We start from the raw sequence: 18,446 nt of genomic DNA on the forward strand, positions 1-18,446 counted from the left end.
ATATTAGTTAATTCTTTAGTATAGGTTGGTCAACTCCGCTCTCATCTCGGCATTGCCGCACTTCATGACCAGACTTACTCAAAGCAAAGGTTTTAGATTAATCTTGTACAAGGTTAACCGCTCAGAGGCTTATTTTCATTGAACTTGGGATTCAGGATTTATCCTTTGGATTCAATTTTAATTCGTACTTATTGCAATTTGGTGATTTACGTTTAATTTTACTCTCTTCTGTAATATTACTTATGTGCTAATCGTCTCTCTTTGTTCGGCCAAAGTTGTCATTCTTAAAATGAGGTATTTCAGAGTATTTTGTGTATCAGTTTCTGCACTGTTTTTAGCAGGTAAGTACGCACATAACAAAACGTTAATTCAACCCCAAAAAGCTGTATTTAAGTCGAAAATAACAATAAGTTTGGTGGCAGACCAAGTGAAAACATATCATAATTTGCAGGGTATTCCCATGTGTTTACTAAGAACGTTAAGAGGTGATACCTTGGTAAGAAATAATGGCAATTATGTACTTCGACATAAGTTTATATGAGTAACTACCCTTAGTTTTTTGCCAAAGTATCATCTTACTGAAGTCCCTTGCATGCATTGGGTGTATAGTGCTCTTGATAGTCCCTTAACCTGGCTAAAATTAGGTGGGGTGTGGTTGATATAATATTTACAGTTGCTGTTTACTTTTTCCGATTAAGATAGTTTTACTCCAAGAATATTTTTCATAGAATTACTCAAATTAAAGGTAGAGCTTTGGCTAGTTTCCATAAAACTTGCTTTCCCAAGAATTACCCATACTTTAATTTATTAGTTCTAAGTCTATAAAGAGTATAACATATCATGGAGATATTTCAGGGAGAAATAGTACTTGAAAAATAATAACAAAATGCCAATAGGCATATGGTTAAAAATGCAACATTTTTAATATAGAGGGTGACAAAGTTTTATATTTTTCTCATATTTTCCATTTTCCTCACGTTGGCCTTGATATAAGTTTTTGTAATTTCATACATCTATTTTCTCTAAGACGCTCTACAACAAAATGTCAAAATCATCAGTAGCCATACACAGGTTGTCATTTTTTTGGGTCGTGTACTATTTTATGTTTTGTATTTTTTTTGTTTGTTGAACACCTTGTTTGAACTGTGATAGTAAATTTAAATTGCTTCTTCAATTCTTTAGCTTTTTGGTGTCTTGCAGTATTTTTGTATCTTTCACAATTTTGTACAATTGGCAAAAATATCTATTGATGCAAATTAAGAGAGTCCAGTCTACATATTCTGGTCTCTAATCTACGATGCCATCACTGGGTTAAAGTTAAACATAACGTCTTATATATGGCTAGCGACAATTTTGACATTTGGTTATAAAGGCTCTTTGAGAAAATAAGAGTAAAAAATTTCAAAAATTTAACTCATGACAAATGCGAGAAGGACTCAAAATATAGGAAAAAATGTGAAACTTTCTCATACTGTATATCGAAAATTATTGCATTTTTGACCATGGGCCTATTATCATATTATTATTATTTAATAAAGTACTATTACCCCCTGAAATATCTTTCTGATGATATGTTACACCCTGTATACTAAAGAACATCAATACATCTCCTAATTCAATTTCAGTGCAATCCTCAGCTCAAGCTACTTCAGAACTTTCCAAGCTGGAAAGTTTCTATTACAACAAATGCTTAAAAATCTCAGGCAGTCCTGAGCCATTTAATAAGCTTAGGACTGATGTTTATGAAATGTATAAGTATTTGCAATATACAATTGAGTATTTGCCTGCCGAACACAGACTGTTTTGCGGCGAGAAGCGCAAGAATTTACTTTACCGTGCCAATGAAATTAAAGATGACCTAAATGCTTGTTTGCCTAGGGAAGAAAAGTTTTTTGCCAGGTTTCTGAAGGAGAGTTTCCACGAATTTTTGCACTTTTTGTGCCATAATGATGCTACATATTCAATCAGTAAGTTTATTGGTCCAGTGACAAATAAATGAATTAACTATTATTATCTTTTTACCAGAATTCTTCAACAGTGAAACAAAACAATGCAGAGAGAATATTGAAAGATCAAATGGTAATGACCTGGAATATTGCCTTAATAGAATTTTTAGCCCTTCGAGGACCTATGTGACTCAATTGGAAATATGCGAGTAAGTATATCTTCGGTGCAGCTTTCTCGTGATTTTCACTGATTCATCATGATGTTTTCAGTGATTTGAAAGTGACCCGCAAATGTTTTACTCAACTTATTGAGAAAAACTGCCCCAGATCGCATGACACTAATAATTTGAACTCAGTATTTTTCGATTTTATCTCTCAACCCTGCTCAGCATGTACGAACTCAATGAGCCTCATCATGGGCTTTTGCCTTGTTTTGCTTCACTTCTTCAACGTCTAAAGCAAAGCTAAATATATTTCTAAATTTTATTGTATATTTTTAACCTTTAAACAGCTAAATATGATAATAAATGTTAATTATAAGTGCTAATCTCTGTGCGTGATATTGTATGTAAAAAATTTCTTTAAATAAGTGTTTTCATTAAATGTAAATTTAGAGCTTCCAGGCTGTGAAATGGAATGTGCCTATGGTGTTAGCGATAAGAAAAATTTTTATAGCGTTGCCTGTTTATTAGTACCTTTGTGCCAGCTTTACCTAATGTTTAAGTTCTTGGTTAAGTTTGTATACTGTAGAAACACAATATATCCATTCCACAAAAACAATCCTTCATTATTACAATTGTTACGGTACAGCGTAACTTTATCCCAATTGACCTGCTAAAAGTACAAATTTATTACAATGACAAATTTATGTAGTTTTATTACTTTTCAATTCCTATAAAAATATTATTATCTGTTATTAATCACTTCATTGCTCCTACACAGGCACGTCAACTTCATAACATAATTGATTTATAAAACGCTAATATAACTTTCGGATACATTATAAAGGTAAATATCTGATTATATTAATTTCTTAGAAACTCCGGAATTTTCATCAGCAATAAATGAATTACATTTTAGATATACAGGGTAGTCCAAATTCGAGGCGTATCATTGGGATCTCAGAAACTATAAGAGATACGAGGTCGCTTAAATTAGGGCAAAGTTGCGCAATTTAGTGCCCAGCAAAATGCTACTTCGTATGTGGAAAAATTTCGGATATTTTCGGAGATATCCAGAAAAAATCGAAATTTTGCTATATCAATTTTATTTTTTCCTGACTTTATTTGAAAAAATATTCCAAAACAGATGTTACTTCATTATTGCCACTTTTTCTTCCCTACAAGATGGTGTTGTGAAATTTGAAATCCGACGTTTCATCTTTGAGCAACCATCATCAACTTAATTTTTTTAAATACGGACCTGGATTTTTTATCTTGTCTTTTATTACCTTTTGCCCTTCTTAGAACGATGACATATAACAATCACCAAGAAAATTAGTAGATATGATAAAAATACCCTCTTAAAAGGTGCATATACATATCTAGCACTGTCCCACATCTTTTTTAACATAGGTTTGTCTTCCTTATGTTGTTTTATTTTGTATTTTTTATTTTTCATTGTATATAATTTCTCAATACAGAAAAGTTGAACTCGCGTCGGTCCCTGTGTCGTTATATGCTGAAAATATTTTACCACTAGAGTAGGCAGATTTCGGAAACACTCTTTAAAAAATAATTATTAATATCAGAGCCAGATAGACCTCGAGGGATATCCACAGCTTGCAGTTACTTCAAGAACACATTGATTACCAAATCCATGTCAAAGAGCGGCGACATAAACAACATTTAGATAGCATTAAAATCGAACTGTATATTGATGCATAATGGTCCGAAGTGTACATATTTTAGTTTCAAACTATGCTACTTCTTTCTTGAATATTTCTGAATCATCTTCAAGTTGAATTCTCTAACTTAAAAAAATTAAGTTTCTGTAAACTTTGATCAAGTTGGATGATATAGCATAATACTCCAATTTTTAATTATAAAATTTCTTGACAGGAATGAAACGCTTTCCACCTCGGTATACAGGGTGTCTCAATATTCCGTGTACACAAAGTTGCCGTAGATTCCTGAGATCGAAATATGACGATTTAAACAAATCTTAATCCAAAAGTTGGTAGTTACAGAGTTACGGGATCTCAAAGTTGAATTTTGAAAATCAATTTTTATCCATAATTATTAAACCGAACGGGAAAATGTCTTGAAATTTACTACTCGGGGGTTTTTTGGGATGGAAAATCCATATTTGCTTACGATTTTAGGTTTACTCATAGAGGGCGTAGCATACAGATTATATTACTCATTTGATTGCTTGCTACTTTTTTTTGCGTTACATTAATTCATTTTTTAATAAAATAGCATATTAGCTTATTGTTTATATTTAAAAAAGGTACACCTTAGTCATGTTGCTATGAGCAAACGTTTTCGAGAAAAATGCATTTGGACTAGTGAATATTCAATAATGCTTACTGTAATAAGGACAGATACCAAACATTTTAACATGCAAGGTTCCAGCAAAACCATGAAGAAAATAAACAGATGTACCCACTTACGTTGGGGTTGCGGGGCGGTGTTGGGTAAAGGAGAGGAATGGAACCCGGGATGAAGGGCAATCGGGTCCCGGCGGTTAAAGGGGACGTTATATCTTTAACTCTGGCAGTCTTTGTTTTCTAAGTGAAATTAATAAATTTAGTCCGAGATTTAAGTCTTTCTTTTAGTTTGATAACACTTTCATTAACTAGTGTGTGTTTACGTTGGTGTTTTACAGCCAAATTATCATGGAGTACACATTTAGTGAGCAAACTGATATGATGTTAGTATTTGTTTTTGTAACGGCAATGGCCGTGAAAGTGCACGGGTAACCGTGAAAGTCATCCACATCGTCGAACTCCAAACCTTCAGACTTTTGCTAATATTGAGTGACAATTCGAGAATTTGGACTATTTAAACCCTGTAGAAATAATGCTGGTATAATATCATATTACACTTTACTCCACTCAGTTTCTGCTGTAATACATTTTTCTCGAAAACGGTTGCTCATAGCGACATTACTAAGGAATACCTTTTTAAGCATAAACAACAGGCCAATACGTTATTCTATTAAAAAGTGAATCAACGTAACGTAGAAAAAAGTAGCAAGTAATGACTATGACTTCCTAGGGAGGAAAATATTTTCCCCCCTAAAGGGCAAAAGTGCTGTTTTCTTCCCTCATATGTGGGCATATTCTCAGTTAGTTTTAATTGGGAATAATGTGCAATTCCAGCCTTATTTGTGTGTAAGGTCTTATTATAAAAAAAATGAGCAATATTTTTTAAACGTATAGAATATGAACTTGAATCAGCAACATGTCGCACTCTTTACAAGCTGTTAAGGTCATATTGCAAAAATCAAAACCCCCTGTATAAATAACAAAAACCTAAAGAAATATCTATAGCATTTAAATCAGTAACAAAAAAGGCTGTTGTTGATTTGACCTTGACAAAGGTACGCATGTTTTATCGGTTTTATGGTGCTCAATCGATTCTCATACTTTAAAAATCATTTCCATTTTGACCAAGGCGATGCCAGGTGAGAGCAAATAGGTGAGTACATTAGATATTATTTTGCAAGTCCGTGTGAACCTCTATTTTATGTAATTTTTAGTCTCTATTTTATTTAAACATATAATCATTTTAATTCCTTATGAATTTCATTTTCAATTTTGTAAAATTTTTATTCAGTTTTCAAACTTTGTAATTTAACTTTATTGAACAGGTCCAATGGAATTAAATTTATATTGTTATACAACATTGCTCACAGAAATGCTCAAAATATGTTCTATACATCTGACGCGAATGGTTCATTATTTCTTCAGATTTTTTTCATTTTTGGGAACAATTGTGTGTGAGGCGCTATTCTCAAAAGTAAAAAAAAATCATATTCAAGTTGGGGAGACCGTGGATGTTGAGGCAATTAATACCATATCGGTTTCGGTGCTGATCTATGTTCAATAAAAGAATAATAGAATCTGTGGATTATAAAATCGTTACAAGGTCGAATCGAGGCAAAATATGAAACAGGAAAAAATCGGTATCGTTGCATATTTATACCACATTTTTGTCCGCGTCAGCATTTTATCAACTTTAAGCCTGATTTCATTTATCGCAAACTCAAAATCCATTATTACTGATAACACCATAAATATTATTTTATTCTTTAACGCCAAAACAAACATCAGTGTTCATTGCAGGCTACGGAAATTATCCATCGCAGACACCATCGTCCAGTATCATCACTTTTTATGGGGTGTGATTACTCTTAATCCAACTATAATATATGGGACTAAATCTTACGCACATAAACGCACATAAAGTAGAATCTGCACAATTGTGCCCCCCATAAACAATTTAATTAAATTATTTCACAGGACCATAGCAGACACAACAAAGCAATTTTGGACCGACAATTCAACAAATTCTAGTGTGTCCGCTCAATCCTTGTGCCTGCTATGGTCCATTTAAATGGTTTTTTGTGGTAGCATTCTGTGTCTGCTATTAAAAAATGCTGCTCTTGGTGTATAAGAAAAATACGTAGACATACGTATACATTATTAAAATCGATTAGATAAATAGCGAAAATGAAAATTTAGGTACCTTTGAGCCAAAAATAGCCCAACAGGTACCGGTTTGGGGTGCCATAGTAGAGAAAAAACGCTTATTGTTGCTATCAACTAGAAAATTGCCCTTTTTTTTGCATTTACGATTGTTAAAATGGAAGAGTTTCTTAAATGTGTTTAATTTGTTTTCAAATTTATTCGGTACCTCAAGATTTCCGTTTTTAATTTTCTTTAAATAATTACTTATATTTTTTATAATTAATATTAGGTGATTTTGAATCCCTTTTCACATTAAATGAAGAATACACATAGATGTTACAAAATGATTCAATAAAACACACTCTTAGTAGTACCTCTCGGTGTGGACGAAATGTGGCGCAGTCCTGCCCTGAAAGATTTTTTTGAAACGGCATATTTTTGAATTCTAAATCGGACAACTTTGCTTAAATTTACTAGTTACCTAGATCTCTATGGTCTCTTGACCAGTCAAACAACCTGAATATGGATCAACATCTTAATTGACGTGACTGTGTTGTGACGTGATTTTTTTACGCTAAGAATTGAGTGCGTTTCACTACATCGCATAGACCTTAATTGGTTACTTGCGCCACTGAACTGGTGAACCACTGTACTTTTCACATTCCATTCGAAAAATGCAGCTCGATTATCATTGGCCAAAGATCACATCGCTTTTAAGCCATATAAACGCGCACTTGTTTCAACCATCATGGCGTTCCTAATCTACCTTCGACAAAAATGCCAAAATAATCCAACGTTTAGAGACAATACAAAAAACAACGTTTATTAGTTAAAAAGGTATACGCATGAGGATAGAATACAATTTGTCCCTCAAAAAGGTCGTCCAAAGTTATTGGACGATCGTGATAAACGTAATATATGAAGAAAGTGAAGAATAATCCTGTTATAAGTGCAGTTATATTTAGCAGCAGAATTGTTCTAAGAAACTGGAAAGGAAGGTCATGCATCTATGCATCTATAGTGCGTCGAAAAATTAATGAAAATGGATACCATGGCAGAATTCCACGGAAAAAGCCAAATATTAACGATGTTAATCGAAAAAAAAGATTATTGTTTGCCAATCAATACACTTCTAAAGAATATACTTGGTGGAATGATGTGATACTTCCTGATGAAAGCAAATACAATATGTTTGGTTCAGATGGACATAAACTTCTATGGCGTAAAGCCAATGAAGAGCTTCTTGTTAAAAATCTCAGACCAACCCTGAAACACGGCAGAGAAAGTATTATAGTTTGGGGCTGTATATCGGCTGCTAGAGTGAGCGAAATAGTTTTTGTCGATGGAATTATGGACAAAAATTATAATTTAACCCTTTTGAAAAAAAATTAAAAGTGCTACCAATATGAATATTCGGCAAAGTTTCACGTTTTATCAGGATAACGATCCGAAACATAATTCGCGTATTGTACAGGAATATTTATTGTATAATTGTCCAAAAGTATTACATCCGCCTCCACAGTCACCAGATCTAAATCCCATAGAGAATCTATGGGATTACTTGGATCGTAAAATCAGAACATCACCTATAAAATCCAAAAATGAATTAAAACTACGATTGACTGAAGAATGGTCACGTATTCCACTATCATACTTAAATAAAATTATTTCTAATATGTCTAAACGATTGAGATATGTAATTAAACAAAAGGGTTATCCTACCAAGTATTAAAATTGTTAAAATATATTATATTGTTAATTAAAAAGTAATAATTCGTGAAGTGTCCGAATATTTTTGGTCGGTTAAATTTAAGCAGTATTTCACTTAATATTGATTAATTAAAAATGTATATAAATTAGGGGAACAATGTTTTGAGTATCTAGAATGTGTGATTTAACTTATTATAAAACAAGGGATTTATTGGTTGCACAAGTAGCTTAGGTTAAAAGCAACAAATGCTTAACTACCATAATGTCCGAATATTAATGCTGCTCACTGTAAATTTTAAAAGAACAAGTACAGTGAATCACATTCAAAATTGTGCACTCATTTAAATTATATGTATTCTTATTAAAATCATAAATCTTTAAATAAACAATGCTGATTTTCATGACTATTGATAACCCTTTTATTGTTTTTTTAAAAGAATCAATTCAATCCGTAAACATCAAGTTACCTTAGACAAAAAAAAAATGTTATTCGCTTTTGTTAGTTCTCAGTCAAAATCGTGCAGTTGATCTGTTCTGCGATTAAGTTATAGGTATTTTTGTTGTACTTACAAATTCAATTAAATTAGTTTATTAAGTGCCAATCGTTGAGAATTTTGTTCAAAATTTCTTAAGAAAATCAAAATAATGAGTGGAAAAAAGCAAACTACCACCGAAGAAAGAAAGCTTGTAATTTTTCATTATAATCAAGGCAAAAGTCAAAGAAAAATTGCCGACATACCTATCAAGATCAATACTATTGTTCAGTCAATAATAGAACGGTACAAAAAGTTAATCGCATATCCAATAAGGTCCGAATCAGCCATAAAAAGAAGTTAACAGCGCAAGATGAACGTTGGATATTGAGACAAGTCAAACATAATCCAAAAATTAGTGCTCCTAAACTTTGTACTTTGTAACTGACATTGAAATTAATTTAAACAAAGTGGAAGTGCGCAAACTGTTCGTAGAGTTTTACGAAAAAATGGCTATAATGGCCAAATAGCAAGAAAGAAGCCTTATGTTAGTGAGAAAAATCGGAAGCTACGATTATTGGGTTGTTCGATAATTAATGTCGTATTTTTTATGTTTTTTCAAAGTGAATATATTTATATTAATAATAAATATTAATTAATGATGTAGTGGCCATCTTGTTGGATGACCTTTTGCCATCTTTCGGCAAGTTGGAAAATTCCGCGTTCGAAAAAGCCTTGATTTTTAGAAGTAAAAAATTGATTTAACTCATTTTTAACGGCTTGATCAGAATCGAAATTTTTACCATTCAAATGATTTTGAAGAGAACGAAGCAAATAGTAATCTGATGGCGCCAAGTCAGGGCTATAGGGGGGATGAGGTATCAGTTCCCAATTTAGTTCCAATAATTTGTGACGCGTTATTAAAGACGTATGGGGTCTAACGTTATCATGATGGAATAGTACCCCTTTGCGATTGGCGAGTTCAGGACGTTTTCTTTTGATTTCTTCGTTCAATTTCGATAGCTGACGACAGTAAACATTTGAATCAATAGTTTGGTGTCTCGGAAGCAGTTCAAAATAAAGAATACCCTTGTAGTCCCACCACACATATAGCATAATCTTCTTTTGATGAATATTGGCTTTGGACATCGATTGTGCAGGTTCATCTTGTTTGGTCCATGATCGTTTTCGGACTACATTATCGTAGACAATCCATTTTTCATCACCCGTTATGACTCTTTTTAGAAATGGGTCGTTTTGGTTACGATTCAGCAAAGAATCGCATATGTTAATGCGTTTGGTGAGGTGATTGTCCATCTTCAACTTAAATTTTAAACAACTTCTTGTTTACTAATCACGTTCAATTTTCGATCGAAAAAAGTCTAAAACATAATCTTTAAAATGGCATATAACAATATAAGCGATGAGATCACTACTACTCGATATGTATAAATTAAGCCATCTATGAGAATAAAACGACATAGAATTCTCTAAAAAGTATATGCATAAAGACTATGAGTTTTGGAAACACGTTATCTTTACTGACGAAAGCAAATTTAACGTATTTGGATCGTATGGTAAAGTTATGGTATGGAGAAAAGTTAACGAAGAGCTGAAAAGGGAAAATCTTCGCTCAACAGTCAAACATGAGGGCGGATCGCTAATGATGTGGGGTTGTGTAGGTGCTTTAGGTGTTGGCAACCTCTATTTTATAGAAGGAAATATGGATAAATTCGAGTACTTGAACATTTTAAAGCTAAATTTGAAGCTAAGTGCTGAAAAATTAGGAATACCAGAAACATTTCATTTCTATCAAGATAACGACCCGAAGCACAGCGCCCATATTGTTAAAGAGTGGTTGTTATATAATTGCTCACGCGTCATAAAAACACCTCCACAATCTCCCGACTTGAATGTCATAGAAAATGTATGGAATGAACTGGATCGGCGAGTTCGCAAACATCATATTTCTAATAAACTACTCGAGTCACTTTCTAAAAAGTGACTCGAGGAAAGCTTTAGAAGAAGAGTGGACTAAAATTGATGCAAACTTTACAGAGAAATTAATTAGATCGATGCCTAATAGGCTAAGAGCTGTTGAAAATAATAAGGGAGAATAAGAAAGAATAAGAATAAGAAAATATTAACGCAAACATTAAACGATAAAAATTACTAATTTTTAATAAACGTTTTGCAGTGCACGATTTTTAGTGCGACTATTTTTTGGCAACAAATTGATAAAATATTCACTTTTTGAATTTCTATCATTTTGCTTGATAAAATATTCATAGAGTTGTCTAATTAGAGATTTATCTGCAATCTAGTAATAAAAAAGTTAAAGGTATTTCGCATTTTATTGCTTTAATCCATTAGAGTTCTTATACCGATGGACTGCACGATTTTAAATGAGACTCACTGTATGAGAACTTGATACATCGTTTTAAAGAAAATTTAATCGTTTTTCAGCGCATTTGCGCTAACATAAGGGTGAGTGTTGTATTTCCAAATAGAATGAGCGAAAAAAACAGAGTGAGATAACAATGTCGTAGGACACATTTCATTTACAACATCCTCATAAAGTTGAATTTGTTACCTGTGCCACTGACCTGCATTAAAGCCACTGCACTATTCAGTTTCAATTCGCAAATTGCAACTGACCATCGTTTTTAGCTCGGCCGAGACATCTTCGGTATAACGTAAATAATCGTGATCTTCAATTATTGTTTCCAACCATCATGGCGGTCCATAGCCACCCTCAGCAAAAATGCCACATTAATCCAACGTGTAAAAACAATATACGGAACTTGTGGGTCTTAGAAATACCATAAAAATGAGGTTTTCACTGTTGTGAGATGTTAATTTGCATTTTTCTCCATCCGTGAAGCTATTTTTAAGTGAAACAGTTGAATAGAACCTTGTATGCGAGGTTCTATTCAACCCTTGTGTCGGCTGTGGTTCCTAGAAATGGTTTGTTATAACTGCTCTCGTCGAGTTTTTTTTATTATATATTTATTATATTTTATTACATCCAGTGCCAAGTCGTATGAAAACTCCCGTGTCTGATCCCATTTCAAATGATAAAAATATAATGCTACTTGGCGTCGAGAGCGTTACACGTACACTATCGCTCATGGAAGTATGGACACCTGCTTAAAATTCCACTATGCAGTAAATAATTACGTTTTTCATGTTAAATTTAATTTAATATAACTCTGTACCATTTTCTTAGACAATATTGTTTTGAATCAGAATAATCAGTCACTGTTAGTTTATTTTTTATAAATACTTGTTATGTAAAAAAAAAATGAAGAAAGAAGTTTTAATGCTTTGACGTTTTCAAACCGTCATATAACACTTCAATTTCTTTTGTTTTTTATCTGTATCCATGGTTACACAGAGATTTGTTTACATTTACTCATTAATTTGACAGCTGATCAACTGTTCATTCCGGCTTTTTTAATTAACATCTTTACTTTAGATTGTTGCTACAAATGGCTCGTGATAAGTCCCTCTCCATAGAAACGCGTTCAGCTATTCTCACTTTACACCATGAAAACTTATCAGTGCGTAATATTACGAAAAAATAAAAAATTTGGGCTTCAACAGTAAATCTTACTTTACGACGGTACAAAGGGGCGAGAAACCTTAAGGATCGTCATCGCTCTGGACTATCGCGAATAACATCCAATGCAGAGGCTCAGTTTATTAGACTGATAAGTAAACGAAATAGAAGATTGACCGGTCCAGATATTGCGGCCGAGTTTAATCGGGACCGGGATAAGCCAATATCAGTTAGCACCATAAACCGACGCCCACAAGAGGGTGATCTTTATGATCGGATTGCGACCAAAAAAGCACTGTTACGGTATGGTAATAGGGCTAAACGACTTCAATGGGCAAAAAAATATCGTTTCTATACAATTGAACAGTGACAAAATGTGTTATGGAATCACGAATCCAACTTTGAAATTTTCAGCCAGAAACGAAGAATTTTCGTACGACAGTCTAAGATTAGAAAAATGATCTCAGACTGCATTGTTCCGACTGTCAAGCACAAAGGTGGCTCTGTTTCAATATGGGGCTACTTCTCTTTGACTAGTATTGGAGGCTTAGTAAAAATTGAAGGCATTATGAGGAAAGAAGATTATAAAAACATTTTAACAGAAAACGCCATACCATCTGGGCTGCGATTAATCGGACAGAGATTCAATATGATGCAAGACAACGATCCTAAACATTATTTAAAACTTTGCAACAATTATTTAGCACATCAAAAAGAACAAAGAACGCTTAAAATGATGGTATGGCCACCGCAGACTTCAGATCTCAATCCCATTGAGTTGCTATGAGATGAGCTTAACCGAATAATAAGAAAGGAGCATCCCACGTCTAAACAGTATTTGTGGAGTTTTCTTCAAGAGGTGTGGAGAAATTTACAGCATTATAAGTTAAGAAAATTAATTGAAAGAATGCCTAGGGTCGTAAAAGCAATAATAAAAGCAAAAGGTGGTTTCTTTGACGAAAAAAAAGTTTAATATTTACATTAATTTTTTCTACTATTATTGTTCAATTTTGTTTCCTTTTAAGCATTATATAATAATATATTCTTTACTAAATGTTTTTGTTACTTGAAAGTCTTTAAGTATACTTTTCATCAAGTGTTCATACTTCCATGAGAGGCAGTGTACATTCATATACAACGCTTGTAAAAAGTATTGCAACCAATTTATAACTTTCATAAACCCGATACTTAAAAAAAATGCTTAAACACGTATAATTTTCTTTAAAACAAGCATTTAATGCATTGTTTTCGCTGTTCAATTTTTTCACCCCTATTCAGCTACCCGTACTGAGTTTTTACTTTCAAATGGAAAGATACCCATTGTAGTGTATCAAATGAAAAGTAATTCAATAAGGGATACAATGGTATACTCAAAACTAAAATTGGATCTACAATTTCCTTAACAAATAAAATTATTGGATACAAAATGAAGTAACTCGCTATTACATCTATCAAAATTGAAATTTTTACAATAAATGCTCAAATTGGGCTTCAGTAACAATTTGGCAATGACTTGATTGTTTCTCGAACTTTTTATGCAATTATCTAGTGTTGCTTCTGTATATTATTTGGATATAAATCCTTCTTAAGAAACTACGTTGATCATCGTACTCATTTTCCTTCTGACTCAGAATATCAACTGGTTTAAGTTTAAGTAGCCTTATTTGCTAACAAAATGAACATCTATTAATTCGAAATGAATTTTTTTATCATAACGGTATAGAAATTGGAGGTCTAAACATGGGATAAAAAAAACGACAGGACTTTTTGCGATTTCGATGAGTGAAAATGCCTCATTTCAAAGACTGGCCCCTGCAGTTGTTGAGCGCAAACACTTCAAGTCAACCTGAATCAACTACTACTATCACAAAGAATTCAGAAAATCAGTAATGCCGTTTGTGGAACCTGTCTCAAAAGAGCGCTGGACTATTTTGCTATCGTCTTCTAAGGCGCCCTTCTAGATGGTAGTTCTAGATGATGCTCTGATCTTCATATACCATTGACTGCTGAAGAGGATTAAATATGGTTGGTAAGTAACTTACGTTAATATGCGCCGCAACAATCGATATGCTGGAAATCTGGAGAAGCATTTTTTTCTTGTAAAGAAGGGGGAACTTATTTACAAAGGAAATACCGGAACTGCGAATCCCGCAGCTCATCTCTCTTTTGCTTGCACACATCAATATTAAGGGTAAATCCTTTCACTAACTCTGAGTTAATTCAGTGAAAATTATATGCATACTACCCTCCTTTCCTCAGCAATACCACGAGAACCCTTAACAGTAGTGTATTTTTGTTTCTTTGACGATACTATTTGCAGGCATTTTCAAGAACCTCCATCGCGTGAAACTGAAACTACACTTGCTCTGTAACACTTGTCCCAGAATGCTCAATCTGTCGTTTATTGAAGACTAGATTGTTACATTGAAGGTGTTTGGAGATTATCTTGTGCCTTGAGGACACAACATGTCCAACTCATTTGACGCAGCAGTATTCATGTTATAACGTGCTGTGGTATGTATATACTAGTTACACTGAATTTTTAAGTATTACAGAAGATATATTTTAGAGCAAACTGCTACTGAACTTGCTGCATCCACTCCATGATTTACAGGACTTGTTGGAAGGCTTCCATGAGTCAGTGTTATGGGGCTAAGAAACGATGTAGAGAGATTTTGGATGCCTTTTTGAGACGCTTCTTCACAGTCATGTGTTTTTTGGAGGGAAGTCTTTAACGGAAGTAAATTATTTACTAATGCGGAATTAGTGTTGAAACACAAACTTTAATTCGCTGATTTATGGATGTAAACTGCAGTATCAGGTCCTTTAACATAAATATTGGTGATAAATTTTCAATCATGAGGGACGAGTCTAGAAGCGCAAACTTCGATTTGTTGGTTGTTGATTTTATTTCTAGTGCTGATTCTACGTTTTTCTATCTACGTAGAATTGATTTTCTACGCTTTATGAGTTTTTTCTTGGGAAGAGATTATTAACTCATGCAGAATAAGTTTTGAAACAGAAACTTTGATTTGCTTATTAGTGAAGTTTAGTTACAATGCTAAACTTTGTCCCTTTTTTTTTTGGATACATAAATATTTCTGCTAAATTCATTTTCCAAACTCGAGAAACTAGTTGATGATCAATTGACTTTCTACATTCCTCATTTCGCATTGACAAAAACGTTCATTTTCGGGTTTTACAAGCGGGCATTTTGCAGATACTTTGCTGTTAGAAAGTGTCTTCAGCCAAGTCATTGACTTTATCTACACGAGGGATGCTTCCTGCTTCTCTGTAATTTGTGCTTCCCTTACGTATTCACTTACTTTGGGATGTTAGCAACAATAACAGTTATTTCTTCCTCAGTTTCATTGTTCACCATTTTTGAAGCTCCAGTTACAACATTTTTCTTCATTATTTGTTGGCAAGTATACTCAGTTTAAGATTGCCGCCGAATGTACTAGTAATAGAGGTTTGCTAAATTCAGTCATTCATGTTACTCGCAACTCGAGATTAACTGACAGAGACCGACGAACATTAAAAAGAATTGTGGCCCGACAACATAAAACTACCGCAACAAAAGTAACAGCAGAACTCAACACTTACTTGAGTAATACTGTTTCGACAAAAACAGTACGGCGGGAACTCTACAAGGCTAACATTCATGGAAGAGTTGCAATTGTGAAACCCTTTATAACGAAAGCCAATGCAAAGTTACGAAACAAGTGGTGTCACAATCATAAAAATTGAACACTTGATGATTGGAAGAATGTGGTATGGTCCGATGAATCATCGTTTACTTTGTTTCCTACAAGCGGCCGTGTTTACGTTTGGAGAAGTCCAAAAGAAGCTTATGATCCGGACTGCCTGCTGCCTACTGTGAAGCATGGAGGAGGTTCAGTTATGATTCGGGCGGCTATATAGCTGGTCCTATCATTCACTTGACTGGTCGGATTACTGCGAATGATTATATCGACATCCTCAGTGATGATGTTCTTACCATGACCAGCATATTGCTGCCAAACACTGCCATATCCCAAGATGATAATGCGCCTATACACACAGCCAAAAAGGTTCAGTCTTGGTTTGAGGAGCATCAAAATATAATCAAACATCTTCCCTGGCCAGCACCGTCGCCTGACCTCAACATAATTGAACCATTATGGGGAATTTTAGAGCAGCGTGTGAGGAACAGATTTCCCGCTCCGACCTCACTGAAGAAATTGGCGGATGTTTTGGTAGAAGAATGGGATAATATTCCGTTGGAAACTATTCAGACACTATGAATCTATTCTGTGAAGAATTGCAGCTGTTATAAAAGTAAATGGGGATCCAACAGGTTATTAGTTAATAAATATTGTGAATATGTCAGGTGTTCATATTATTTTGTCCATTCCCTGTATATCTAAATACCTCTTCATTGTAATTTTCTACGCAACCTTTTGTTAGTCTTCTTAGAAGGTGTGATCAAATTAATTAACTCTGCAAATATAGAAATATTATTAGTCTAATTGATCTTTTAATTAATAATTATCTATTGCTTCTAACACCTCCTCTATCAATCAGTCTAACAACCACTTCCCCAAAAATTCTTCTGCATCGTCCTGTAGGTCCTCTATAAGGCTAGATGTCTCTAACTCTCACAAAATATTATAAACTTGTGAAAGTTAGAAGGGTCTATTTGTTCAAAGGCCTTCGATACACATTTTGGTCCCTTTATTGATATTAACCGGCTGAATTTAAATTCTCTAACAAAGGTGTACCTAAAGACATTTTTAATTTGCATAGATGCAACTTACATTGTACCTATTGCAGGAATCGCTTTCCATGTACTGTTCAATTATTTACAATGTGTTACTATTCTATTTCCTTTCACTTAGATTGCTTAATTAAGTATTAGCAACCCTAGAATGATTCGGTTGAACAATCTTCTTGGCTGGAGGTTTATTGTGTTATCAGCCATTTTGTATTTTGTCAGAAATCCTGAAAAATTTGAAATATACCTTATAGAAAATTTTCTTTAAGGGAACTAACTGAATGAGAAGGTGGTTCGAACTCTATAAATGTACATATCTTTAAGGGGAATATTAGTACCTAACCATAACAGATACTCAAGAATCATTATAGAAATTCAGGGCTATTTTTTATGAATTTGAATAAAATCTGTTCACAATTTAAAAATTATTGGTCGTATTGAACTCGTTTAATTAAAGCGATAATTAAAAATAATTGTACATCGTACATTGTAGCATACAATGTGATGCTGTACACCAAATTTGGTTTAAATATCTCTAGAGGTTCAAATATTATAAAAAAATAATAGAATTTTTTAAAAGTTTTCAACACACGGTATCTTTAAAACGAAGCGTTTATGGGTCTATATTGATATGAAATTTTCTTAAAATAAGTTTTTCTATCGACTATTAAAGTCCTGCTATAAAAAAGTTGACCACCTTGCATTTAGCTGAAATTTTGAATGTGCTTTAAGCTAGTATATTATTCTCTGACGCAATGATTAAAGTTTCACAATTATAATTCGGGATACCCTCTATGTGAATAAATTGACGTGAGTATCAAATGTAATAAAATGTATCAAGTAGTAGCTATTTTTGATGAATAATTTTTTGTAATAAAAACTTATTTTTGTAGTTAGATAATAAAAAAAATTGTAATAGAATTAATGTATTAACCCCCCCCCCCCCAAAGCATACTAAGTAAAATCATAATAAAAAATTTGTCAGATTATAGGTTTTTAAATCTCTTAAAACTGCAATTCTTTCCCTATTAATTCGCTTCGTTACTCTGCTAGTTACCGAGATAGAAATAGTGTTCTAAAATTATTGTCCATAGACATTTAATAAAAATAAGTCAGATATTTCTATAGAGCCAAATATTTTTCTCTTAAGTCTCGCCAAATATGCATGCGAGATTTAGTGTCTGATACGTTACTAAACTATCAAATAGGCCAAAATTGTTCATATTTGATAAAATTACTTTATAAGCTGTTTCTTTTACCATCAATTTCTTATCGACTTCTGGATGAAGGTATGTCTCGCTATCTTCCCGCTCAGATGGTATAGTAATTTGTATTAACTTTACAATTCAAGGTAAAAGTAGAA

General features: G+C 33.3%; 1 protein-coding gene and 1 long non-coding RNA gene across 2 annotated transcripts; both read left to right on the plus strand.

Annotated features, from left to right (window-relative positions):
* The first annotated feature begins 156 nt into the window (after positions 1 to 156).
* LOC136408878 (uncharacterized) lies at positions 157 to 2,660 on the plus strand. Its single transcript, XM_066390076.1, has 4 exons — positions 157 to 341; positions 1,626 to 1,967; positions 2,026 to 2,155; positions 2,217 to 2,660. The coding sequence occupies exons 1-4, from the start codon at positions 290 to 292 to the stop codon at positions 2,401 to 2,403; spliced, it is 711 nt and encodes a 236-aa protein (XP_066246173.1). The 5' UTR covers positions 157 to 289; the 3' UTR covers positions 2,404 to 2,660.
* Positions 2,661 to 5,489: 2,829 nt separating this feature from the next.
* LOC136408936 (uncharacterized) lies at positions 5,490 to 17,946 on the plus strand. The gene is made up of 4 exons (XR_010752138.1): positions 5,490 to 5,590; positions 14,051 to 14,356; positions 14,648 to 14,841; positions 14,897 to 17,946. It is a non-coding gene; the product is annotated as an uncharacterized lncRNA (long non-coding RNA).
* Positions 17,947 to 18,446: the final 500 nt, after the last annotated feature.

This window comes from Euwallacea similis, chromosome 5 (assembly GCF_039881205.1).
Source record: "Euwallacea similis isolate ESF13 chromosome 5, ESF131.1, whole genome shotgun sequence".
Classification (NCBI taxonomy): Eukaryota; Metazoa; Arthropoda; class Insecta; order Coleoptera; family Curculionidae; genus Euwallacea; species Euwallacea similis.

Bases quoted from the DNA above. Each gene is read 5' to 3' on its own strand.
- LOC136408878 (XM_066390076.1), top strand. From the start codon at position 290: ATGAGGTATTTCAGAGTATTTTGTGTATCAGTTTCTGCACTGTTTTTA. The intron at 342-1,625 runs GTAAGTACGCAC...ATTCAATTTCAG, and splicing joins TTCTGCACTGTTTTTAGCAG to TGCAATCCTCAGCTCAAGCT. The intron at 2,156-2,216 runs GTAAGTATATCT...TGATGTTTTCAG, and splicing joins ACTCAATTGGAAATATGCGA to TGATTTGAAAGTGACCCGCA.